We start from the raw sequence: 27,524 nt of genomic DNA, 5'->3' as shown, positions 1-27,524 counted from the left end.
TTAAAACCTGGGATGCCCCTTGATGCTGTTTTACAGAGACTACCAATAATTGCTGTGTTACAGCTGTCACAGCCTGCTCCAGACTCCCTTTGTATAAGTAATTTGTGTAGGCCAAACAGCAAGGGCTGTTATCTGTTAATGCTGTGTACATTTCTCTCTTCTTGCCTTGTAGGTGTTGCAAGTCCTGACAGTCCCACAGGTTTCCCATTCTCTGGAAGATTAGCTCCATTTCCTGTCAATGTCTTAGCTATGTTGTGTCTTCTCCCTGAGGGACCCTCCGGTAGGTTCTGTCTCTCCCCTTTCTTCATGTTCACACTTGAATCGTCTTTTTTTTTTTCTGTTGTTTTAAAATAGCCACAGGGCCAGACTCATGAACATCCCCAGCAGTACTGGATCCTTTAAAGGTGCTGTAATGTATTCTTGATCTCCCCTTTACACTTCTACCTGCTAAAATGTTTAGGAGTATATAATCAAATAAGGCATTCCAACCCCACAGATACTTTAATATTTTTTCTAGCCTTTGTATACTGTAGCTACTTTATAGAACTATAAAGAGAAAGGCAAACCTAGGCACACGGCCTACACAAGCAGCAGTATAGACAATATGCTAAGCATGTCAAAGAAGTAAGCAAATGCAAGTTATTAGTAAAAATATGCACAAACACTTCTCTATATAACAATTATTGCTAAAAAAAAAAAGCATAACATCTTTTTACAGCCACAAGTAGAGTCAGTGAGATGCAAAGCTATAGCAATACATAATGCCAAATCAATATTTTTAGTCTACTGAAATGTCTGAATCTGATCCATTTTGATCTGTAGGAGGGAGGCTTAATTTTTTTTTTTTAGTCTGTCCAAACCCTGAATGCTAAACACTGAATGCCTTGTTGTGCTCTATTCTCATTAATTTAGCTGGAAATATTAGGAATGCTGAGATGCTTGAGTCAGAAAATGAATGCCTCCTTCTCTCGTTTAGGCCCGCCTTGCAAGGCTTGCATACAGAACAAAGTGCATACTGTTTCCTTTGAAGATTATTTCACATTCACTCATGTCCACGGCCAATCCGTCTGTCACATTAATTCACCAGTCTTGTAATAGGATTCCAACACTATCTCTTTACCCCCACTTACAAGTACTGTGCTTCACCGGTCTTCAGTATCAAGATCAGAAATTGGTGATGGCAGTAGGGAGGCAACAGGCATATTAAAGTGTCCCTCCCTTGACTCTGAAACCTTTCTTGACTGGGAGCCTCAATGCCAGTTGTATCCTTCCACATGGCCCCATGTAGTTTTTGGGGTTTTTTCCTTATTCTCCAGACTAGAACAAACGTGGACGTTGTTTTAACTCTTAATTTATTATACCCTGAATATATTAAAATTAGATCTTGGTAATTTGTATTGATGAAGTTTTAAATTTTTTAAAAAGTCTAAAGGTTTTGATGGCAAACTTAGCAATTTTTATTTTAGAAAAGGACTGCAGGAAGTGATTAGCAGGGCTTGCCAGCCCATTTCAGTGAAGTCTTCAACACCTAGCATATGGCTCCTATGGTTATCTGCCCTTAGAGATGAGATTTCAGTTTGTTTTCCAGAGATGCAAGTAGAGTCACCAGTAAGTCAGTTTTATAATATAATATGGAGATAAGTCCCAAAGGGCTTTTACTGAGCACTCTAATTTGACTCTGCTGTTGGTGCCATTACCAACTGGTGTAGTCCGTCAGGAAGGCAAAGATGGTGCCAGTTCAGGTCTGGCATATGTGGTTCTGAGTTTAAAGAAGTCTTTTGCAGACTGCTTCTCCCCCAGGTCCTCTTCAAACTTGGATCTTTCAATTCTTCGGAAGCTTAGATGTCCCTATTTCACTACTGCCGCACAAAAGAAATGCAAGAAAAATATTAAGCGTCAGAAGCCCACACTCAGATGCCACCCCACTATCCTTCCCACCTCTACGTTTCGTTTTTGCTTTAGATGTTACTTTTTCAGTTGCACTCACAATGGACATCAAGTTAGGGAACTATATTACTTAAAAAGACTTTTCTTTTCCCTCGCTCCCAATTAATCTTAAACATTGTCCTAAGTTTGTTCCAAAAGTGAACTTTTCATTTTGGTTAAATACGTTGCCATTCCTTCTTTCTGATCCAGTTCTCAACACTTTAGAAAGGACTTGTGGTTTATGGCTTGACTTAATGGTTGAGGGAGAGCTACCTCCCTTCAGCTGGTCTCCTCATAGCTTGGGGTAGTCACCATTCTGAAAGAATGCTCCATATTTGTCTTTGTCTCTTCAGTTTGTTGTTGAGCTATGTTGTAACAATGCTGTTGAACCCAAACAGGCAGCCCTACTCGGTCAAATTCAATCCTGGGGTAAGCACTTGCAACTCTCCTTAAAGTCTCTGGGCCAAATGCATTTTTGACAAGTGTCCGCATAAGTTACACATCAGGTGTAAACAAACTGTCCAGAAAACAGAAGTGGATGTAAACTGTAAAGATAATCCTATTCATTGCTTTTCCTGGTATGTTGCCTTTTGCTTTGTGGGTGTATAAATTGCACCTTCTTGATTGTCAAATTGGTGTAAGGAACACTCCTTACATCCATTACTTACATACATTTTCTGATCAACTTACACCTGATGTGTACATTTCATCTCTTTTAAGTCACAGCTTTATTGGACCTAGTATGTCTATATAACTTTCTGTATTGGATGATAGGTGATGCTTTCCAGTAGGTCTCATTGAACTGATGGATGCCTCATGACTTTGATTTGACCAATTTAGAGGTAGAGATATGCCCTTGTTTTGTTCAGAAAAAGGGACTGATTGCATTCAAAGTGAGAAAAATCATACCAAACTATTAATTTTCTCTATGAATATTAATGTTTATACAAGGTGCTGGACTGATAACCTTGTAAAATCAAAGATCTCTATTTATCCACAGATCATATACAGCTCAGGCAGAAGCACTGTAAACCTCTTTCCACCACCCTTCTAAAGTACACAAAGCCATTTTGCAGGGACCACCTTTAGGAGTGGGAAGGTAGCATTAGTCATCACGCACATTAATGCTTGATCTTTCTGATGAGATTGCAAAAAGGTTGTTGATTAGTGCCAACTATAGTGGTAGTGTATGTACTGGGCTGTCCCCACCCGCTCACTTTGCAAACCAGTGAACAGTTGCCATTGCTAATGACTTTAAGCCCCCTAGTGAGCTAGATTAGATTTGAACTTGTCAGCCACAGTAGAAAGCTCTGTATCCTATTACCAATCTGTAAAGTCATCCAGTTTCCCTAACAGCAGATGTTTTAAATGAAATCGGCAGAATCTGATTCTGCAATCTTCAGATATTCACATCTCAACTAAACTAGTCAATCTGTTTAAATAAAAGTGTACATGTGTTAAATTAACCACCAGATGGAGCCCACACAACCCCAAGGAACAGAACTATATTGACATTGGCAGAGAGAACTATAAACAGTGTAGGCTTCTGTAGCTTCCTAAAAATCAGAGCAAATTTGTGATCTATTTTGCTGTTTGTAAACAAAATGAGGGGTTGAACAGCCAACAAGTTCACCCCTCTAGCCATGAGGCCGCTTCTTGTTATATCTGTATAGCTACTTACTGTTTTTGCACATACTGCAATTATGTCAGGCTGAGGGAACAGACTTGGCCTATACAAACAGGTAAAAATAATAAACGTTATTTCTTAGAGATTTTCTCAAGCCTGGTGATTTAGCCAGCCAAGGAAAAATTCTAAAGGGTCATCTTCCAGAACTCAGCTAGGGAAAATAGGACACAATGGGTCAAAAATTTCTTTCCCCACACCACTTTCTACAGGCCAAATGGAATCAGAGATTGAGGAAAAGCCCTATTAAAACATCTAAGGGAGATGGTGCACCCACTGTGGTAACTGATAGTGGCAGCAGCTTCCCAATGCCCATTCTTTAATGATTCTTGAAAGGTGGGGTTCCCATTCATACACACATCAGGTATGTTTTTATATATATCTCTCCCATAGGCTATTCCGCACCCGCCTGGGTTTATGCATAGGCTGCTGTCCCCCTAGTGTGGGAGAAAAGCAGGAATAGGTATGGAGTTGTGGTGCATGGAAGGTGCACAGCTCATTTAAACACACATTGTGGGACTGGTTTGTTTTGATTCTGTGTAGCAGACCAAGATAGTTAGCGAGGTACAGAAGGCCACAGACAATTTCTGCTGTTATTTGCTCTAAGTTGCTCTGCTTCAAGCTAATTTGGAGTAGTCTGTTTGTATTTTGGGTCCTGACCACACTGTATTTGACCAGATAAATACATTCCCAAAAGGAAACTTTGTTGCACAGGTTATTTATTCTCACAATCAAAATAAAGCAAGGGGAATTGAAGCATTATATCTGAATTTTCAGATATTTTAAGTGACTGATTTTTAATTGACTGATTTTTCTGTTTGTGCTAATTTTTGGTTACCCTGGAGCTTTAATACCAAACACATAGGCCTGTGGCAGCAGTACCCACATTAACACATGCTAATAAACTGCAATTAAACAGAAGCCTTGTTAGAAAGGTGCTACTATTATTTCCCAAACCATTATAGATCAGGCCCAATGCTGTTACTTGGGGCTAGTCTACAAGGCTTTGCTGATACAGCTATAACTGTATAGCTATACTGGCAGAGCCCCCTGGTGGAGTTCCACCTTATTCCGAGAAATGGAGATCTTTTGGCTGAATACGTAAATCTCCTCCCCAAATGACATAAACTATATCAGTAAAAGGACTCGTTGGCTGCTATAGCTGCACCTACATCGTTTTTTTTTTTGCCAGCACGGCTATGTCAGTGAGGGGTGGGGATTTTTTCACATAGGCATTCTGACAAAACTTTGAAGTGTGGCAGGGCCGCCCAGAGGATTCAGGGGGCCTGTGGCAAAGCAATTTTGGGGGCCCCTTCCATAAAAAAAATTGCAATACTACATTCTCGTGGGGGCCCCTATGGGGCCCAGGGCAAATTGCCCCACTTGCTCCCCCCTACAGGCAGACCTGGGAAAAATAAACCTTCCGCATCTCAGCACAAACCCAGTTTTGAGAAAACTTCTTTACAAGGTATCACTGGTTCTCAGCATCAGCTAGTGCTAAAAGGCACTAAAGCTCATTAAAAGGGTTGGACAAATATTTTCCATCAAAACTTTTTTTGGATCGAAAACTAGGGGTTTTTAAAAAGCAGAAAAAAATCATGGACAATGTCTGCTTTCCATCAAAATTTGTTGGTTTTTTAATTGAAAATCTGAAATTAGTCTGCCAAAACCTGAACATGGTTTGAGGTTTCAGAAGTGTGTGGCCAAATATTTGCTGCTTGCTGTGTTTGATTGTTTAAAGAAACAATAAAAAAATTCTGCTTAAAAAAAATCCAAAACTTTTGAACCACCTCAGCTTGTGACCAAACGCCTGAGCCCACCCAGTCAGTGATTTTTCCAGGTTTCTGATACTCTGCTGGCTTCCTTGACTCATATCCATAACTTTGGGTTCATTTAGGTTAGAACATAAGAACAGCCATATTGGGTCAAACCAAAGGTCCATCCAGCCCAGTATCTGACTACCGACAATGGCCAATGCCAAGTGCCCCAGAGGGAGTGAACCTAACAGGTAATGATCAAGTGATCTCTCTCCTGCCATCCATCATCACCCTCTGACAGAGGCTAGGGACACCATTCCTTACCCATCCTGGCTAATAGCCATTAATGGACTTAATCTCCATGCATTTATCTGTTTCCTAGAGACTGGCTCCATGGGGTCCCTCACAGACTGGAGATGGTTACTGTGGGTTTGTCTTTAGTATAGCTTATGTACATACTCCACGAACTGAGCATTTGAGCTTGTTCCAGAATCTGGGATGAGCCTATGTTGTGAAAACTGAAATTCTCAAAATAGCACATGCATGTGAATGGACACACGGTGCTAAAATTAAATTAACCCAGGGGTTCTCAAACTGGAGGTTGGGACCCCTCAGGGGGTCACGAGGTTATTACTGGGGGTCGCGAGCTGTCAGCCTCCACCTCAAACCCTGCTTTGCCTCCAGCATTTATAATTGCGTTAAATGTATAAAAAAGTGTTTTCAATTTATAAGGGGGGGGTCGCACTCAGATGTTTGCTATGTGAAAGGGGTCACCAGGCCGAAAGTTTGAGAACCACTGAATTAACCCCTCTGAAGCCTCAGGGAATGCAGGGGAGGGGGGGGTCTCCCATGGTAGGATATTGCTCTTCTCATGTGATCCCTCCCCCAGTGGCTAACTTTAAATGAAGCTCCCCTCCCCTGACATGAATCTCCCTATGGCACTGAAATTAAATATCGATTATAATTTGGCATTTGAGAAGGGATGGTAGCCCTAATGGAAAAGCTAACAGCTTGGCTCTTCTGCAAGCCTCAAACTGCTGAATGAGCTTTAGGGTAGGGAAGGCTGTGCCTCCCAAACAGCCTGGCCCTGCCCCCTATCTGACCCCCACCCACTTCCTGCCCCCCCCAACTACCCCCCTCAGAATCCCCAACCCATCTTGCTCCTTGTCCCCTCACTGTCCCCCAGAAACCCCACCCAACCACCACCCCGGGACCCCACCCCTCCTCCCTGTCCCCTGACTGCCCCAACCCCTATCCCCCCCCCCCCAAGTCCTAACAGACCCCCGGAACGCCCACAATCCAACCCCCCCGTTCCCTGTCCCCTGACCACCCTCCCTGTGCCCTGACTGTCCCCAAGACTCCCTGCCTCAGCGCGTCCCTGAACAGCTGCAGCGTGCCTCCGGCGGGCCTCCTGAGCTCCGCCCCGCTCAGAGCCATGTGGTCAGGGGCCGGGGCTGCGAGCTCCAGCGGGGCCTGAGTTCCCTCGGCTCAGCCCGGAGCTCGCAGCCCTGCCCCCTTACCATGCAGCTCTGAGCGGGGCGGAGCTCAGGAGGCCCGCCGGAGGCCCGCTGCAGCGCTGTCCGGGGACGCTGCTTGATGCGCTGAGGCTCCAGGAGAGGGGCGGAGGCGGGAGCCTCGGCCGTTCTCTTGGGGGCCCCTGCAGAGCCAGGGGCCTGGGGCAAATTGCCCCCTTTGCCCCCCCCCCCCTCTGGGCGGCCCTGAAGTGTGGACCTGGTTGTGCTGCAGACTAGTGCCAGAGCTACACTACAAAGTGAATTTGTTTTGTTAACAGAACATTACAGGTGCACTCAAATGTCAGGATATGTCAGAATTAAGGCTGCCAGCATAACCTTAACTGGCTACTTGTGTAAATGCATTCCAATTCAGTCCCGGATTGAGTCATGCTACTTTAAGTATGTCTACACTTAAAACGCTACAGTGTAGACACACACTACAGCAACAGAGGGGTTTTTTCCATTGTTGTAGTTAATCCACCTCCCTGAGAGGCAGTAGTTAGGTTGATGGAAGAACTAGATGGATGGATTTTTTTATACCCCTGAGATTAGCTATGCTAATGTAAGTTTTCAGTGCAGACCAGCCCATAATGTCTCATACAAAGTTTTCTACAATTTTAGCAGCACATACATAGGAAAATAAAGCTGTACAAATCCCTGTCTGAGGGAAACAAGAGGGAGTATCATCTCTCTGGAATTATTCAACTCCAGGCCCTTCCACGGGTTTGGAGGGCTCTATCTTTGGAGGGAGGGGGAATCATTTTGTTCTACCCGTCAGTTTTGAAGTAGATTTCACTCTGATAACCACTTCTACTTGTGGTAGGAAGGAGAAGGAGGAAATGGAAGGTGCCTGTTGCAGTGTTGCCAACTCTTGTAATTTTATCATTGGTTTCTTAAACCACTAGGTCCCAGATTCATGTGAAAGTGAAAATTTCATATATAAAATCTCATGAGTTTTAAGCCAATCTCATTATTTGTCGAGCCTGATTCATGATTTTTGAACACTTGGGGTTGGCAATACTGATGTTGCAACAACTGTAGCAATGTGGCTCCATTGAAAGCACTCTGCCCTGAAGCTGAGGAGACAGGTAAGGGAGCTCAAAGGAAGTGCAGACACCCTTTGCTTCCAGTGGATTCCTACAATCCAAACAGATCTCTAGGGAGTTGGGAATTTGGGGACAGAACCTTCTCATTTCATCTGAGGGGCCTTATGCCAATTACAGAATCTTGTGAATTTTCTTTATTCACCTCCTGCTGCATAATATCTACAACTAAATTCTTATTCAGCACTTACTCAGGCAAAACTCTCATAGATGTCAATGGCTAATTAGCTGGCATAAAAGCTGAGTGAAGGCACCAGGACTGGATATAGTTATCAAAGTTCTTTCATGAACTGCAAGAACTAGCTCTTTTCTCCCACAGGAAATGCTAAAAGCAGCATTGTTTTTGTGGTTGTATCTGCATGAAGACCTTCTGGTGTAGTATTTTAAAAGAAATTAACAAAGGATGAAGGCTTCTTGTTTCCCCCTTAAAGATGAGAATGAAGAATTAAAATGAGTAAAGAAATCAATCCTACTGAGACAGGCCCATGTTTTTAAAGTGACCACTAATTGTGTGTATTTAATTTGATGCACTTCGGTGCTGATTATCAGAAGTGCCTCCATTGACTTCAGATAGAGTTGAGGGTGCTCAACACTTTTGAAATTCAGGCCCTTGTGACCCATTTGAGGACAAGTTGGACACTCCAGATAAATGGACAGTTGAAAACCTGTGCCTTAGGTGATCAGCTAGTGATTTCTCATCCCATGAATGTATGGCATTTTTCTTAAACACCCTCATGTAAAACTCCCTAATATAGTTACAGTTCCCAATATTCATAAAGAATGCACACAAAAAAGTATTCCTGCTGGGAACAGTCTCACTGAAAATATAATGCACAATATTGTTTCACTACTAGTTCTTAAGAAAATATTGAGAGTTATTTGTAGACAAAAATGACATGAAGAAAGGCAGATTCCAGCAACATTTCCACTGAATGCTGGCACCAGTTCACTCAAGCCTATGAAAAGCAGCAAAGGCTATTCATTTCAATGCTGAATATTTTTGTCAGGATGAATCCGTTCCTGAATCATGCTTTCTCTTTCTCTGTTACAAATTAAGATTTTTTCTTTTTGGAAAAAAAAGTTCACAATTCATTTCAGAGTCATGGCAGTGACTCTATAGATAAGACTGGAGAAGACATTTAATTTATAACGTCTATTTTCACATTTTTCTAACCTCTTCCTCCTCAAAATCCTTTGCACTGAAATTTCTCAAGAATAGTTAGCAGAAAGATTACTTTTTTTGAAGTTGGAAGAAAATCAGGAAAGTAATTTAGTCACTAAGAACAGAAAGAGCTTTTAAAAAATGTGTTCCTAATTTTTAAAAATTAGCTTTTAACTTAAAGCCAGCTTATTTTAAAAATTCAAAATAGCCATGTGCTTCATCCTGTGGGGCCACATGTCTTGAAAACAACTGGGTTAGAATTAAGAAAGTTAGAAAAGTTTTGATTCTTAACCCCTATTAGATAAGCGAGCCCCTATTTTGCAACTAACAGATATGAAGCCGCTACTGCATGGATCTTCTTAACTTCCATAAGGTATTTATCCCCTCTGAGCCTCAACAGTTATGCCATCAGAGCTGTAGGGGATGAAAACCTCCCCTTCCCACTGAGTGAATGTGTGTGTGTTGGTGGGGGGGATGCTAGCCAGCATATATCGAGAACAAAAAAGGCTCCCCAGACCATATCTGAAGGGTAAGTTGAACAGAGAAAGGGATTATATACAGGTCTCTCTGACTTTATGCAGATCTGGTGGCTTTTCCCCATATCAAGAGAGAGTGGGTACGTGTACAGAGATAGAGAGTTGTTAATCATGAGTATGAGTCAGATCCATGTGTAAGAACCATTTCTGTCAGGTATTTAAATTAATAGCTTAGCTGCAAGGAAACCTTTAAAAACAAGTTCTTAAAAATGTGAAACTGCCTGTGCAGTACCAAAACTACAGCTGGCTTAACAGCATTTGTTCTATTTAAAAGCTCATTCCAGATCATTACAAACTCCCTGTTTAGCTCTAAGTAAGTCCTGAGAGCAGAGATGTGGTTGCCAGTAAAATGTTTTTCAAAGCTGCAGCCCACACCACTGCCAGGATGTGGAAAGCAGCAGCAGGAGAACAGTGAGAAATCACTGGACATAGGAATAACAAAGCACCCGAAGATACAGGGGTGGGAGAGGCAGAGAATCAAAAGAGGCTCATTTCTCTTTGGAAAAAGAATTAACTATTAGTATTTTCTAAAACATGGTCCTACATGTATATAGCGCCTTTTATCTGCAAAGATCCCAAGCAATTTACAGAATTACATATATACAATCTAAACGTGCATAGGATTCCAGTTAGTATTGGAAGTGGATACAGAGAAACTATGGCGAGAAGAATAAAACGACAAGTGTGATAAACAGAACTCTACATCAAGGATTTCTGCTCCTCCTTCACTGTCTTTCAAGTAACAATGAGATTTCCAGGGATGTGTTTTTATTTTACTGAAAGTGTTTCAACATTCTTTAGTACTGTATTTGCTTTCTGAGCCTCTGTCTCTTTCATGGGGTATTTTTTAAAACACTACATACCACTGTGGGGGAGCAGGAACATGGTAATTTTGTATTTACTGCATCCATATCATCATGTTCTCTGAAGAACATTCCACTGCCCTTAGACAGCATTATTAAATGGTCTGCACACTCTTGTTTAGCTCCCTTTCACCCACTCCGTTGTCTCATTGGCACGATTTCAATCTTTTTCTTTTCTCTTGCCATCCTAATCCTCTCTATCAGCCACTCCAGGCCTTTCTTTTAACTTTCTCATGTTCTTATACCTGCTTTCATGTATCACTACAACAGTGTTTCTCCCCATCTCTCCCACAGCCCAGTTAGTACTCCTTGATTTGTCCTTACTGACTTTGATTTGTTCACAGGAACTCTTGATTCTTTTCATTCCCTCTTGGAACTTTCCAACCATTCTGTGCCTCTTTGCCTGATCCTCTCTGAACTTCTCCATGATGCTCCAATTCACTCTCCTGGATCACAAAGTAAGCATTATTTCAAGTGCACATACTTGTAAACTCAGGAATTCTGGTTCTTCCACTGCCCACGCTGGTAAAAGCTGGGAGTGCATCAAATCATCCTCCAGCAAACTCCTCTGGTTGAAAGAGAGTTGTTGGACGGCTTTAGAGAGAACTGAAGACAGACCTCACTGAGAAGGGAAAGGTCACTACAACACAGCCTACAATGGGAAAACAGGTATTCTGGGGAATCGCTGAAAAAAACATAGTATGTACAATAGGACAATTCAATTCACAACTTAAAACCTCCTCTGCCATTGTGGCCCATCCACACTAGGTATCAAACTGTGTTTGCTGACTGTATAAAACATGGTTTTAACAGGTTCAGGCTAACACATATCAAACATGGCTCCTGACCCAATGCAGAGGGGTCTCTGAATCACTCTTTTAGCTATTCAGTGTATTCTGGGACAACTGGTTAGCTATTGTGTTTCATCCTCTAAATTTTCCGGTCCATTTTCAGTCCTCTGGCCCAGTGCAATCTTTTATCTAAGCTTTGCTGTGCCACAACAGCCCACCCAGCACAAAAGTCTGTTTTATACTTAGTACACAAAGTGCAATAAGAGTTTGGTGCCACAGTGAGTTAGTAATCCCGGGTGACAGCTCTCCCAGCCAAGTTGAGTCACACTCACTCTCTGTTCCTTCAAGCATCTATGGGACATTTTATCCACTCCCTCTCCTTTGGGATTTTTTGCCCTCCACTTCCCACTACACTATTCTAATTTGGTCTGCGCTCCTGTGCTGTTCTAATCTTTGCCTGGCATCCCCCACAACATTCCAAATCTCTCAGCGCACCCCATGCCACAATACTCTTCTTTCAACTCGGCTGCACACACAAGTTCTCTCTTAGTGCCCTGGGCTGCTCTATCAGCTCCATTGGAGTTCATATATCAAGAGGTAACTCCAATGTCTGAGAATTTGTAGGTGACCTAAACATTTTATAAAAATATTGCCATCACAACGTCTCACTGACCAGTAATTATTTTTCAAACACCATTCTACTAGCTACTTTGAAATTTCGTTTTCCAATGTACAAGTTGGCTGCTTCTCTCACCCCCTGACAACCAATCACTGACACAAAAAACAACATTTAAACCAGCCAACCTGGTTGTTCTCTGGACTGATATGTTAAGTTTCAGATCAATGTAGATTGGGATGGAAGTATTATAAATCTCTGGAAAAAAAACCCCAAATCTTTGGAATAATGGAAACACTAGCATGCATTAATGTTAGGGGTGCTGTTCAGTGCCACTGTCATTGACTTCTGTGGGATTTGGGGGTATAAAAGAAATGCAGGATTAAGTTGTTACAGTACTTTTTGCATGTGAAATGCTGAAGCCCCAATGCTATAACTGGATCCATGTGCTCAGGTCTGATAGCAGGTCCAGGACCCAAGTTTTCCTTTTCCTTTAGCGTATAAGGCTCCAGCTTGAAAGACATTCACATTATGTTTGTTTACAAACCTAAAACTCACTTATAATATATAATAATATATATATATATAAAGAATATAAAACCAGAAATTTGATACAGTATCTGAAAATACTCATTTGATTAAGTAGCTATATGTAATTTTTAGGTGAACTTTATCCATTTATTTATATATTCTGACATTCTGTTTTATGAGCTATAAATTAATCAGTCTGAAAAATGGCAAGGTTTCAAAACTTAGCCCTGGCAATTATACTCTAGCTAGAGCACTGGACTGAGACTCAGGAGACCTAGATTCTATTCCCAGCTCCGCCACAGGCCTACTAGGCGACCTTTGGCAAGTCACGTCCTCGCTCTGTGCCTCAGTTTCCCCGTATGTAAAATGGTGAAATGGCACTGACTTTCTTTGTGAAACACTTTGAAATCCGCTGATGAAAAGTACTATATAAGAAGTAGGTGGTGTTAATTGTTTTTTCAAATGCTCTTTGTTCACCACAGCTTATCACAGATTTCATCATTAACAACCATGCAATTAGAATTTGTTTATACAGCTGGTGTCTAAGATTCCAGCCCAGATAGTTGTACTTTCAAAGACCAAGTTGCCTCAGCTGACATGCAGTGGTTTTTTACTGCATTAAAATAAAACAGATAAGCTTTATATGTTAGGGTTTCACTAGATTCAAAGAGGTCTGTATGTGAGAAGCTTCTGAAAGGGCATAAAACATCTTTGCTGCACTTATTAAGAAAGCTCAGCAGTCTCTTCACACTCAACAGTCAGATTCCGTGGTGATGAGCAGGTTCTAAATACTCAGGCAGATACAGATAGGCAACTGAAGGGAAGCATTACTGCATCGGAAGTGCCCGTTTCAATTCTGCTAGAATATCGAGCATGGAAAATGGCTGTTCAGATGGGAATTCTTTGACTCTATATACTGTAGTCTTAATTCTCTATTTCTTCCTTTGTCCATCTCATCGCAGTCTTGCATGGTTTTACTTAGCCTATCCAACCTGACCAGCATGCCTGGGGACGCGAATCTCAATAAAGATGCTAAGAATCTGAATACTCGAACAGCTAGCACTGTGCTGACTGTAGAGTCACAAAGCAAAGAATTATTCCTTGGCATCAGTTTTCATTTTTTAAATTGATTTTGATATTAGGAATGATTATGCTCTTGCATATTAATGGCTACATGATCTAAAATTTCACATGAAGAAACAACACTTGCAAATACTGAAGCACTCATCAGGTGGACATGAAACTAAGAATTGTTTAATAGAAGTCAGTTAAGGGGTAACATTTGTGCTTTTACTCTACAGTTTAAAAATAATGACTTGTATCATATCTACTTAGTAAAACAAAATTAAAAACAGAAATTGCTAGTAGGCAACAGTGAAAATGTAATAATTAAACACTTGATGCTTTTAAAAGATATATACTTAATGACCCTACAACAAAGACACCTATGATTAAGAGGGTCTTTAAACAAAAGACTTGTTTTCAGCAATCATTCAATTTTTGTCTGCTATATTGTATGCCTTGCTTTGGTTTTCCCACTGCTGTCAACTTAATGCTTGTTTTACAGTATGTTTATGCTTATGTTCTTTTCAAATGCTTGGCATTATAGTGAGATCTCATATCTTTTCTCAAATTAAATTTTGCTCCACATACTCCACATGTATACAGATGAACATCCATGTGCTGCTCCAGTTGTTCGTTATTTGGGAATATCTGAAAACAGACCTGGCATATAGTCTCTCCAGCTGATAAATGAGATATCATATGCCGTACATGGTCATGTTTTCTGAAGTTTCCTTGATCACAAATGGAACAGACATACCTGGCCATGCCTTTGTGCATATCATTGTGGAGCCGCAGCTGACGTTCTCTTAAAAACTGCTTCCCACATGTCTGACAAACAAACTGTTTTTCCTTGGTATGAACAGTATAATGTTCCCGTAAGTGACAACGCTGATAAAATCCTTTCCCACAAAGATTGCAGAAATGCTTGCGTCTGTGATCTCTTTCATTCTCTTCAATAATAGCATTCTTAAACAGATCTTGCTCTAGGCAGTTTGACATATGTTCAACAACTAGAGTTTCAGTTTCAAAACGCTGACCACAATTAGGACATCGGAAAGGACAGGCAGAATGCTTATATAACTGTTTGTTTGGAAGACTGTTCATTTGGAAGTGACTGTCCCTGAAGTCCTCCAATATCTCTGCAAACATCATATCCCTTATTTCAGACTGTTCCTCGGGATTCTCTTCTAAGTCCATTTTTTCCTCAGCATTTCTTATACCATTCATTGTCAGATCCTGGGGTTCTCCACATGTCTGTGCATGATCCTGTAACTGTCTACCCTTGACCAATATTTGGCCACATTTGCCACAAGCACATATATTTTCTATGTGTTTAGATAAATAATGAGCAGATAGATCTTCCTCTGTAATTGTTAGTCCACACAGTTCACAGGGAGCATTCTCTGCATCTTCCTGCACTGGGGGGGCTTTCCTGTTAAGATGCCTTGTGTTTTTTAAACACTTTCTTGCATTCTCATCTATAGACAACCGGGGTTTTAGAGTTTTTCGAGAACGTCTCTTTTCATTGATCTTTTCTGCAACATAATATCTGTAAAGTGGCTCTTCCTGTTCATCATCTAATTCATCATTGTCAGTAGATTCATTACAGTCTTTATCTGTCACTTTAATAATGTTAAAATCTTTCAGTTCATCTTCCGGGTTGTCCTCTGGTTCCATCTTGATGATAATCCTTTTCCTCTCAGTGGCTCTACTTCCTTCTTCACCTGATGTCTCAGATGCAACTATACTACTTTTTCTGCTTGTTATATTTGACACTGGAGATGAAGAGTCATCAGCTGCTTGACTGGTATCCCCTTTATAGTTCTCTGTTTGTGCAGACAGTATTTTAGAAGTAGAGTCTTTTTCACTAAAGTCAATTTTTTCAATACCATAAAACCTGGTATTTTGGAATGAATGCCTATTAGTGCATGTTAACACATGCTCATCCAGTAACTTTTCACAGCTAAAACTAAACCCACAGCTGTCACAGGTAAAGCTTCTTCCAAAGCGGCGTGAATGTGACACACGATCTTTTGTGTTAGAGAATTTGGACATGGTGCTTTTTTTGCAAACATCGAACAGTTGTTCAGGGAAACTGCCCAGCTGCAAAGCTTCTTCATCCGGCTCTTTGTTATGGGATGTGTTTACAGTTGAACTTGGTGGCTCCGTACACCACCTGTTTACTTCACTGCCATTTCTAGTAAGTGTGTCTTCATACATTCTCACACCAAATATCATTTTACTATTCTGTGTACTAGAAGCAGAAGATGAACACTTTAAATTAGAGGAGTCTGTATCTTGTATATCTTCTAAACATTCAGGCACATTATATAACTGTAGATAGTTCATCGCCACTTTAAATTGCTCAAAGTTGGTTGGGGCAGTCATAATTTTTCCTAAATACATAAACTGTAGTATGAGATCAAAGCATTCAGCACTGATCTTCATGTTGCTGAGATTCAGCTGGGCTGTGGGGTGTTGGTGGTTCATAAAAAACATCCTAAAATAAGAGCTGCAGGCAGCTAGGACCGCTTTGTGTGCTTGAAAATAAATATCATCAATAGCAATGCAGCAGTCACAGAGAAAACCCCACTCTCTTTGGTTGTTCAGCTGCTGAAGGACATATGTGCTGTGGCTGGTACTTGCCATCTTGTATTCTGATTACAGTCCTGTGGAAAAAAAGAAAAAAATATTTAGTTATAAGCACAGAAAGTAAGAGGGAGCTCATTTTAATACAGAGGACAATTGTTAAGAACTGCAATTTGGGTGCAACATTTTTATATTCTTACTATTTTTATAATCTGATTGGAAAGGTCTTCCTGGAGACAAATATTTACTAAAGAAAATCCAGTAAACTGGTGCCAAGAAAAATAAAAATATCCACTATTCCATTCTCCCTCTTCTGGATTTTCAGTACCAGTTAACTAATAAACTTTACTGCCACACCTGTACTGATTTCAACAATACTGCTGCTAGTACGCAAATCAGGAAATAAACCAAGAAATATGGCCAAGATTTTCAAACACAACTAAGATTTTGGGTGCCCAACTTGAGATACTTTAAAGGGGCCTGGTTTTCAGAAAGTGCTGAGCATTCATCCTGTGAAAATCAGAGTCCTTTAATGTATCTCAAGTTGGACAACTGTGACTTAGGCTGGTTTGGTGATGCTGCTGCATTGTCATTGAGGAAACATAAGTTTAATTACTATTCTTTCCTTCCTAGGCTATCCGGAAGCTGGGAGCACCATGGAAACAATATGTGCAATCCTTAAAGAGGAGGAAATGTTCCACACTGCCCCATAACATCCCCTATGGCCATTTAAAGAGCAGCATTTACCCAGGCCTTGGCTGGAAGTTGGATGGCTGCAGTAGGAGGGCTTATTATTATTTATCACGGCACCCAGGGGCTCCAGTCATGGACCAAGACCCCCTTGTGCTAGGCGCTGCACAAATACAGAACAAAAAAGCCTCTGTAGGAACAGAGAGAGACTCCTGATGAGTGGGTCAGGGACAAGGAAGATTTCCCTCTCCAAACTGAAAGCCGAACAGGAAGTGAATACCCTGACATGCTACTCCAAGATCTGATTAGCAAAGTGACACCAATTGTAGAAGCTTCTTTTTTGTTTTTACATTACACTGAAAAGTAAAGAAGTTGTTCTGCACTAGTTAATACACTGTGACACTTTGGTGGCAACAGATTCAGTTATTTTACTTCCCAAACAGAATCTTTTACTTCATTGAAATGAAGAGGTACAATCTAAGCAACAAACATTTCGAAGCATTTAGATAACTTTGGATGTTTTTGTGAACAAAACCAAAGCAAAAAGCAACAACCCAAGATTGTGAATTTAAAAAAGTAATCACAAAATACATTTCATATGCCCAGTCGTGCTAGAACAATTATTTCAGTGAGGGTGCTAAACACGGAAACCATGTATTTGGGTTGTTATTGCTACTTCAAGCCAGGCGATGCGGCAGCATCCCTACTTCCAGCACCTATGCATAGGACTCTAAATGAGGTGCATTTGACCTGAGGTTACTTTGTACATTCAGTCTCATGTGATAATATGTTGAATTACCATTTAAATCCTAACAGTAACTGAAGGTTTACTAATAATTTCAGTTCAAACTACATAGTATGTGTTTAAAATATAACTTATAGGAAGATGTGGTCATAAAATGGATGCTGATATTTCAGGTGTGATAAGGCATGAGGACAGCTATGAACCACCATCTGTACCAGAGAAGTCTGTTCAGACCAGATATACATTATCAGCTGACCTTATTACAACTTGAAAAGTGGCAAATTCAAATTTGTAATTAAAAAAATCCCACTTATTCTTCTATTTAAAAAGACATTTTGTAAAGTTTACTAGTTGAAAACCACTCTGTAACAAGGTAACCCTATGGCAAAAAAAGTGGTTATGAAGTATTGGGGGGCCTGATGTGTGCCCATTGAAAATACTCACATTGACTTCAACAGGCATTGGAGTGAGGTAGAAAAGATGTATTCCTTTAGGTTTCTCTTTTCCTTGGGAGAAGTAGGAATAAAGGATATTGCCTCTTTTGAAAGGGGAACTCTGAGAGATAACTGTCAATAAAACCTAAAATTCTTCAGCCCTTGAGCTGGGATATGCAGAAGAGGACAGACTGGTAAGGCATATCTCCTGAAGCCTCTAAAGGAATTAGCCCGACAGTGGGCTGATGCTGATAACAGGTAAAATGCTCAGATACTATAATGACAGCGGGCAGACAAGTACTTAGGGAACGCTTACATTAACATTTTAGTGTTACTAATGGCATCTTACTAATTCAAATCCATTCTTAAAGCACTCTTTTTCTTCCAAGCTCGACAGTAACCTGTCATCTGTATTTTATGTGTCGGCAGTGCCTGAATATTGGACCTTCAGTGCAGAAATAATTATAGGAAGAGCTGGTGGCACCACCTATATTAAAGTTGTCTGACATTTCCATTATAAGACCCTGTTTTCTGTTGCTTATAATTTGGCCAAACTAACTATTATGCTGAAATTTTCCATGCCAGGGGTCTGCCTCAAGCTGATTTTAGGGGGAGTAGGGAATATCAGCCAAAATAGTTCCATCATTTCTGACAACGAGGCTAGGGAAAAATACACCATTTTGCCCATGTTAAAAAATTCTGCTGATCTTTTCTTTGAAAAGGTTCAGCTACCCTCTTTGGAGTTGAGACTTCAAATTTGGCAGGGAGATGGCAAAATGCACATCCCTGACACAAAGCCTAGCTCATGAAAATCTATGCAAATCTGGCCAAACTATAAGCCTTGGAAAAATCACAGTTCACACAAGCTCAATAGAAGTGTTTCTGATTTTACCAGCTAAAATCTCCAGATTCTGTCCTCACTGAGCATGCTCGAGCCTCTCACAGATCCTAGTGCTGACCAGAGCATGCACGTGCTATCCCCACAGAACAAGTGAGCATGCTCTAGAGCAGTGGTCCCCAACCTTTTCGTCTGGCAGGTGCCAGATGAAGGACCACTGCGGCAGTGGAGCACCTGCCGAATTTCGGCAGCGATGCCTCTCGATGACGCCGCTTGCCGTCGACAAGCAACGTCATCGAGAGGTGTCCCCGCCGAAATTCGGGCGCAACGCCTCTCGATGACGCCACTTGTTGGCGACAAGCGTCGTCATCGAGAGGCATCCCCGCCGAAATGCCACTGAAATTCGGCGGCATTTCGGCAGGTGCTCTCCCGCGGTCCAGGACGCGGGCGCCATGGTGCCCGCAGGCACCGCATTGGGGACCACTGCTCTAGAGGCTCACTAACCGTATGACTACACTGCAATTAAAAACCCGCGTGGGCCTGTACCGTGTGACTCGAGCTTGCAGGGCTCAGGCTAAGCGGCTGTTTAATTGCAGTGTAGACGTTCGGGCTTGGGCTGGAGCCTGGGCTCTAGGTCCCTGGGAGTGAGAGGGTCCCAGAGCTTGGGCTTCAAATGTCTACACCACAGTTAAGCAGCCCCGCAAGCCCAAGTCAATGGGTTTTTAAACTGCGGTGTAGACATACCTTAAACTCTTCCTGTAATGGCTACACCAGGCCGGGGTGAAGCTGAGCACGGGAACCAAGCTCAGGGAGCCTGTCTCTCCAGTGCTCTCAGAGACCTCCCAGCTGGCACCCAGGCAGCCTGGAGAAAGAATGTCTGATTCAAATCCAGAGGAGACAAGAGCTGAACCAGGGAAGGGAAAGGAGATTGGGACAAGGAGGAGGATGAGACTGGGAGGAGAAACTGGGACTGGCTGGGCAAGGGGGCCGGGACTGGGAGCCAGTGAGGAAAATGGAGAAGAGGGAAAGACAACAGGAAACCTGTAAGTGGGGGGTGGGCACCAAGATTAGACAGGGAACTGTGAGGTGGGGGGAGACTGGGACTGGAAACCATTAGGACGATGGGGAGACAGATCCGACAAGGAGCCGTGGTTCAGGGGAAGAACTGGGACTGGCTGGGCAAAGAGACTGGGGCAAGTTGTCAGGCAGGGTGGGTGCAGACTGAGACTGGATGAGGAGCCCAAGAATTGGGAGTCGGATGACACCCAGGGGTGGAGGGAGAGAGATCAGACAAGGTGCCAGGAGGGGAGAATGAGGACTGGCTGGGCAAGGAGTTGAGGTGGAAGGGGGACTAGTTGGGCAGGGAGAAAGGAACAGGGAAACAGCAAGGTGTGGGGCAGAGGCAGGCTGGACAGGGTGGAGGGGACAGGGAGAGAGTGTCAAACTTTGGGGGGAATGGGCAGAAGAGTCTGGGCTCATCAGCACAATTTCCTCCAGAGTCTGAAGTGGAACCCAAGTTTCCTGCTGTCAACAGATATCTGAAAGCCATGGGCAAAGTGTGTCATCCCCCTGTGGTGCTGATCCATGTATAGGATTACAACCTACTACTGCTATCAGTAACTCAGTTAGCTCAAGTGGCAGAGGTCTGTATGGTGGAAAGGTTCCAAGCCTGCTGATGACCCATATGCCACATGATATAATTTGTTATTTTCAGTTTGCTTTTTAAAAAACCTATGAAATTACACATGCCAAAAAACCAAAACAACCCCTAGGTTAAAAGAACATTAAAGTTGCATAGTCAAGCACTCAAAATTTAGGAAAGCCCAGAATTAAGATTGCTTGTGCAACCTTATTTCAGCCCTCTTGTCCATGTGCACTGTGATACAGTCTTTAATTATATAATCTCAAACTATTTTTTCCATGCGACCCTGCCTCAAGATGTGGATCTGCTCTGGGAATCAAACAGGGTTGTATACTGAAAGGAGCTATACCTATCTCATAGAGCTGGAAGGGACCTTGAAAGGTCATTGAGTCTAGTCCCTTGCCTTCACAGCAGGACCAAGTACTGGTCCCTGACAGATTTTTGCCCCAGATCCCTAAGTGGCCCCCTCAAGTGGCCCCTCACAACCCTGGGTTTAGCAAGCCAATGTTCAAACCACTGAGCTATTCCTCCCCCCACCACAAAGGGAAATGTTGTCTGTAGGATCCTTGCTTCATTAGTTGGAAAGAGTGTGTTGTAAATTAAATGAGGCAAGGAATTGCAGGAAGAAAAAGGACAGTCCCATGGTTAAAGGAGTTGAATGCTGCCCTGGGAAACTCAATTCTATCCCTGCCTCTGTCATAGAGTTCCTATGCGATGCTAAGCAAGTCACATCACAGGTGGTCACTAATTGTGCGTTCCTCCTTTTCTGGGTGCCCAACATAATATCCAGGGAAAGTGCAGCACCCTCACAGCTGCCACTGAACTCAGTGGGAGATGTGCTTTGAACATGTAAGTGCTGTATAATGTTACGTGCTCTGAAAAATTAGGCCCTAGTCTTTACAAACTGGATTCCCAAAATTAGTGAATATTTTTACCTCAATCTTTGTGCCTCAGCACCCCTCACCTTACTGGGCTGTTGTGAAGATTAATTAATGTTTATGAAGCACTCAGATACTACAGTGATGTGCCACAGAAAAAACGTGAGGGAAATTAGTAATTCTGTCTTCAGTGTGGGCTTAGGGGCACACATTGAAAACAAGGAGAAAACAAACATTGACTCGTGGTTCAGTGAGCACTGTCCATCCTGTGCACTGAATGAGGCAGGGGTACATGGAAAAAAATAGTATGTGATCATATGTTTAAAGTCTGTATCTTAATGCACATGCACAAGGAGGAATGGATTAAGATTCACAGGCAACCTTAATTCTGGCATTTCCTAACCTTTGAGTGCTTGACTTTGCGTCTTAATAATGTTCTTGTAACTTAGTTTTTTGTGTGTAATAGTAATTCAACTGCACTGTCTGAGTTATTGTTAGGGTTACCATCCCTCCAGGATTGTCCTGGAGTCTCCAGGAACTAAATTCTTTAATTAAAGATTCTGTCATGTGATGAAACCTCCAGGAATACATCCAACCAAAATGGGCAACCAGAGTTATTGCAGATTACAAAATCACTTGGACAGAGAATGTCATCATCTCTGTTTGCAGTGTCAGGCACATTGTCTTCAACAAATAATTTTCTATTTGATATTCAGTAAAAAAGACACATTAAAAAATTATTCTTTGGACTTGTGCCTGCATGGGGACAAAGCACCACCACTGCCACAAGTTCCTATAGCATTTTCAAGTTGAAGATAAAGTGACTATATAAATATATCTATAAAGACATTTCTAGTGTAATTTCTGATCAGGTAAGTTCACTGTAATTTTAAATTTACAATCATCACAGTACTCTCATTTTACCTTTCTGCTTTTTACTTTGACACTGCCAGACACTATTCAATTCCCATTTTTTTCCCATTAGAATTTTCCCTTTTATTTTGAATTGATATTTACAGATATAATGTTATGTCAGTATCTACTGTTAATGTGGCATATATAAAAACAAAACAAGCTATACAGCTATATCAAATATCTGCATAGGTCAAAAGCCTTCTAACTGAAAAGAGTAAGTACCCAGTATAACTGCATGCTTTGCTATGGCACAGATTTTAAAAAGTTTTTAAACTAAAGAGATAAAAAGTTCCTAAAACTTTTTTTATTTTAAAATGTAGAAACCTTGGCAAAGTTCCTGTTGAAATTTTTATACATTTTCTAAAAAAAAAAGTACCACAGACTTCAGGATTTAGGAGCATTTGGGCCCCTAAAATTAGTAGGTGGTTTTCAGAACCCAGCATTTTCACTGCTGAGAAGGCAAAAATGGAAATCTCACAGACTTAGCTGCTGGCAGCTTTTCTGTGGAAACCAAGATCAGATGGGACAAAATGAAATAAATGAAAACTCTGAATTTAGTACTAATGGAAAGTGATATACCGAAAACCCAGAAGAATCAAGTTTCCTATGTATCCACAAAACAGATCGATATACCAACGGCCGTGACAATGCATATTTTCCCACACCACTCCGCCGCCATATCTCAACCCTGACCTCAGGGATAACTTCTACAGAGAGGATATTTTAGACCAGGAGTTCTCAAACTGGGGGTAGGAACCCCTCAGGGGGTTGCGAGGTTATTACATGGGGGGTTGCGAGCCAGCTTCCACCCCAAACCCTGCTTCGCATCCAGCATTTATAATGGTGTAAAATATATAAAAATGTTTTTATTAATTTATAAGGGGGGTCATGATCAGAGGCTTGCTGTGTGAAAGGGGTCACCAGTACAAAAGTCTGAGAACCAGTTTTAGACGCTGTGCCCCTTGAGGGTGAAATTCACTTTGGTGTGGAATACCAGTGCATTAAAGACATATGGGGAATCTACCTATGTGTGGCAGGCACAAGAGCTGAGCAAGTGGTCACCACACCCCCTTGCATGCCGGGCCACATGGTAGAAAAAACAAACAGAGGATGTGAAGTACCCTCTAGAGAGCTACACAATAAGCTCAATTACTTGGGCTATCCGTGAGGATGCCTGCCAACAGGAGTGCTAGTTGTGATGTTGTTTTCTGTGATGTGGACAGCTGTTCATTAAGAGCTGTACTAAGACTATCAATTCTTTGAAAATAGGCTATGAACAGCCTTTAGACCACAACTGATTTCAACTGCTACCTAGACTGGATCTGAACCAGTGAAAGAGATAAAAGATTCTAAAAATCACCAAACTGCCAATCATTTAAGCCTTCAATCCCACATCAGTATTAAGATCTCTTCTGATGATACAGCATCCCTTTCCACATATAAGGGAAATAGCAGCTGAAATCTGACTCTCAGTTGATGGCTGAGAGCATCAAAGATACAGGCATGTTATATATTCACAATATGAGCACAGTACATTTAAAGACATTAAAGAGTTAAGGACATAAGGTTTGATCTAAAGCCCTGAAATCTTGCCATTGACTTCAAAAGGCTTTGGATCAGGTCCATAGAGAGTAAATGCATAACGGAGAGCTGACACAGTGGTAAGCTGACTTCTCAGCCGCAATGGATTTTTGTGGAAATTCCTAGTTACCGTTACTTAACTGATATAATTTACTCTACTCTTGTACAAATATGTTCTGTATTAGGCAATGTATTAACAACCATGAATTTTATATATTGCAGAAAACAAACTCGCAGGAAAAAACCCTGACACGAAATTTAGCACAAAATATTTTTTAAAATAAGCCTTTATATTCAGAGTTCTTCTAGTACCCTGACTTATGCCTTCAATATGCATGTACAGTAAACTACTTCAGTGGATTCTCCATCTCCTAATGTCTTCAAATCAAGCCTAGCTGCCTTTCTGGAAGTTATGCTTCAGTCAAACACAAATGATTAGACTTAACACAGGGATAGATGGGTAAAATGTAACGGCCTCTGATATACAGAAGGACAGACTAGAACAGGGGTTCTCAAACTTCATTGCACCACAATCCCCTTCTGACAACAAAAATTACTACACTGAAGTATGAGCCCACCTGAGCCCCGCTGCCCTGGGTCAGGAGGTCAAGGCCAAAGCCCAAGGGCTTCAGCCTAGGGTGACCAGATGTCCAGATTTTATAGGGACAGTCCCAATTTTTGGGTCTTTTTCTTATATAGGCTCCTATTAACCCCCACTCCCGTCCCGATTTTTCACATTTGCTGTCTGGTCATCTACTTCAGCCCCAAGCAGGGGGCCTGTAACCTGAGCCCTGCCGCCCAGGGCTGAAGCCATTGGGCCTAGGCCCCAGGTGGCGGGGCTCGGGCTTCAGCCCCAGGCCCCAGGAAGTCTAAGCCAGCCCTGGCAACTCCATTAAAATTGGGTTGCGGCCCACTTTGGAGTCCCGACCCACAATTTGAGAACCGCTGGACTAGATGATCAAATGACGTCTTCTGGGCTTAAACTGTATGGATCTATGAATCTACATGTAAATTTCTGGTGTAAATAAAATAATTAAAATCTGAATTAAGTGAATTAAGTATGTTATGGTATATATTGAAGTGTATAGGTAATGCTAGGTGGTGTTACAGATGTTCATACAATAATATTTTTATTCATAGTTGAGGACATGAAGAATCACAGGGAGACATTCATCCTGAGGACAGAAATGATCTCCATGCAAGTTACTTATCAGCCATTGTGCCCTCATACTGCATCTGCACTCACAGCCATGCCTACCCACTCAAGTATCTGCCATGGACACCATTTTAAAAATGGACTTGCAGAATTCCCTTGTGAACTATTGTGATAAGGCAGAACTTGAAAACATTTGCCAGAAGACTAAGAGTGAAATCCTTACACTACTGCAGTCAATAGGAATTTTGCCATTGACTTCAAGGGGGCCAGGATTTCACCCTAAATCTACTGGCCAGTACAAAAAAATTGTCCTTGTTTTCTACCCATATAAACAAGTGAAATCTACAGCAACCCTGGTGAGATGCCCAACCTCAACAGCTAAGAAAGAGAGTCCTGGGATTCTTCTTGGGGTGCAGTTCAGGAGTCCTGTTCTGGGTACGGCTGCTAACTTTATGACTGCAGAAAACCAAACACTCTTGCTCTGCCCCCACTCACTCCACCCCCCTCATTCTGTTGTTCGCTCTCCCCCACCCTTGCTCACTCACTCATTTTCACCGGGCTGGGGCAGCGGGTTGGGGTGCGGGAGGGTGAGAGCTTGGCTGGGGGTGCAGGCTCTGGTATGGGACTGGGGACGAGGGGTCTGGGATGCAAGAGGGGGTGCGGGCTCTGGGAGGGAGTCTGGGTGAGGGAGGGGGCTCAGGGCTGGGGCAGGGTTTGAGGTGCGGGAGGGCATGTGGGCTCCGGGAGGGAGTCTGGGTGAGGGAGGGGGCTCTGGGCTGGGGCAGCATCTGATTTCTCTCTGAATGAGGACATCAACCACTAGCTTGAAAGGACTGTAACCACTCTCTGCTTTTTAGAATACTGACTCCATTTTATAGGAAACCTACAACTACTCAACTGGAAAAAACTGGACGATACAGCCAGATGATACATCTTGTGCTTTGTCCATCTGTGGACGTCTCCTTTAACGACAGCCAGCATTTGTCCATTTCTTTGGATAATGCTGCAGGTGCAGCATTAACTTCCATGACCATGTAACGGTGGCTAGGTTGGGATTCCATCACCAACAGCAAAGGTAGCAGACAAGGGACTGTAAACCAGGGCCGGCTTTAGGAAGTGCGGGGCCCAATTCGAACAGTTTCGACGGGGCCCCGGCAAGGATGACTATATTAAAAAAAAATGTAAAAAAACACATGGGGCTTGTACGCACTGGGCGGTGCTCCGAGTCTTCAGCAGCACTTCAGCGGCGGGTCCTTCACTCGCTCCAGGTCTTCGGCGGCACTGAAGGACCTGCCGCCAAAGTGCCGCTGAAGAACCGGAGCGCTGCCGGGTGAGTCAAAATTAAAAAGGCGCCTCTAGCCAGGGAAGAGATTCTCACTGGGCGCGGGGCCCGATTCGGGCGAATTGGCCTAAAGCCGGCCCTGCTGTAAACCAATCCTTATTGTCCCTGCCTCAAAAGTCACTTCTCTCTGCCAGAGAATTTTTTGTTTTCACCTTCACCCACGAAAATAGCTCAGACACATCGTGAAACCCCAAAGGACCTGGCCAGATGTCTGGGACCGAGGGCACTTATGATTCAAGGCTTTCACAGAGGGAGGAAGGTCGCAAGGCACCTCTTAGCAGGGCAGGCTTCAAACTCTTTATGGGCGGGCAGGCCGGCCGGCCCACCTACACAGCACGGCAGCGTCCGAAAGGCCTCCCCCCGCCCGGGGCAGGGCACAGCGGCACCGGGCACAAGGAGGCTAAACAGTGAGGATCAGTGACTGTCACTGATCTGAAAGGGGCCCGGGTGCGGAGTCCGCTGTGCGCTCAGGCGGCCCTCGCGGAAGCTTTAGGCCCAGGGGGGTTTGCTGCGGGTGGAGCCTTGTTGATCGTTTATTTTCTTCCCACGAGCGGCTGGTGTCCGCCGGCTGACTCGGGCAGGGGCCAGGCCGCTCGCGGCTACGGGCAGGAGGGTCCCCATGGCGGCTAGAGGTGCCCCCGGCAGTGCTAGTCCCACCTCCCCCATCCATGGGGCGTGGGGGGGGCACCACACAGCAGCCCGCGCCCCCGTCACTTCCCACCTCCCGCCGATGGAGGAGCTGCTGCTGCGAGCGGGCGCCAGCCGCTTGGCGCACGCCGGATCCTCCGCACGCCTGCCGGAGCCCCTTCCCCCGAGCCCGGGCCCGGCGCTGCCCCCCGGCCCAGCCGCGGCTGCCCTGCCCGCCGGCCGCCACGCAGCCTGCCCCGGCCGTGCAGCGGGCGCCGCGCCCCGGGCTGGGGCCGCTCCCGCCGCGCGGCCCGGCCCGGCCCGGCCCCGGGCAGTTTTCCCGCCACGCCTGGCGGGGCCCGCACCCCACTTACCCGCCGCGCGGCCAGCGGGGTCCGGGGGCTCCGCGCGGGACCGAAGCGGCGGCAGAAGGTCGGAGCCACCCGCGCTGCTCCCTCTGCTGCTGCAACAAAGGACTTCCGCCCCGCCGCGCCTGCTGCTGCCGCCGCTCGGCTCCTCCGCGACCGCACGGAGCCGGA

General features: G+C 43.4%; 1 protein-coding gene and 1 long non-coding RNA gene across 2 annotated transcripts; one reads left to right on the top strand and one right to left on the bottom strand.

The window, feature by feature from the left end:
• Window positions 1-17,227, top strand: LOC123368789. Its single transcript, XR_006578892.1, has 2 exons — window positions 1-280; window positions 16,771-17,227. It is a non-coding gene; the product is annotated as an uncharacterized LOC123368789 (long non-coding RNA).
• Window positions 13,721-27,505, bottom strand: ZBTB1 (zinc finger and BTB domain containing 1). The gene is made up of 2 exons (XM_045013875.1): window positions 27,360-27,505; window positions 13,721-16,217 (listed from the first exon to the last, which is right to left on the bottom strand). Exon 2 carries the CDS (start codon window positions 16,195-16,197, stop codon window positions 14,062-14,064), a length of 2,136 nt encoding a protein of 711 aa, XP_044869810.1. The 5' UTR covers window positions 16,198-16,217; window positions 27,360-27,505; the 3' UTR covers window positions 13,721-14,061.
• Between the last annotated feature and the right edge of the window lie 19 nt (window positions 27,506-27,524).

Source organism: Mauremys mutica, chromosome 4, assembly GCF_020497125.1.
Source record: "Mauremys mutica isolate MM-2020 ecotype Southern chromosome 4, ASM2049712v1, whole genome shotgun sequence".
NCBI lineage: Eukaryota > Metazoa > Chordata > Testudines > Geoemydidae > Mauremys > Mauremys mutica.
Note: the sequence above shows the minus strand (reverse complement) of the source record. Positions and strands in the feature narration are given on the sequence as shown.

Bases quoted from the DNA above. Each gene is read 5' to 3' on its own strand.
- ZBTB1 (XM_045013875.1), bottom strand. From the start codon at position 16,197: ATGGCAAGTACCAGCCACAGCACATATGTCCTTCAGCAGCTGAACAAC.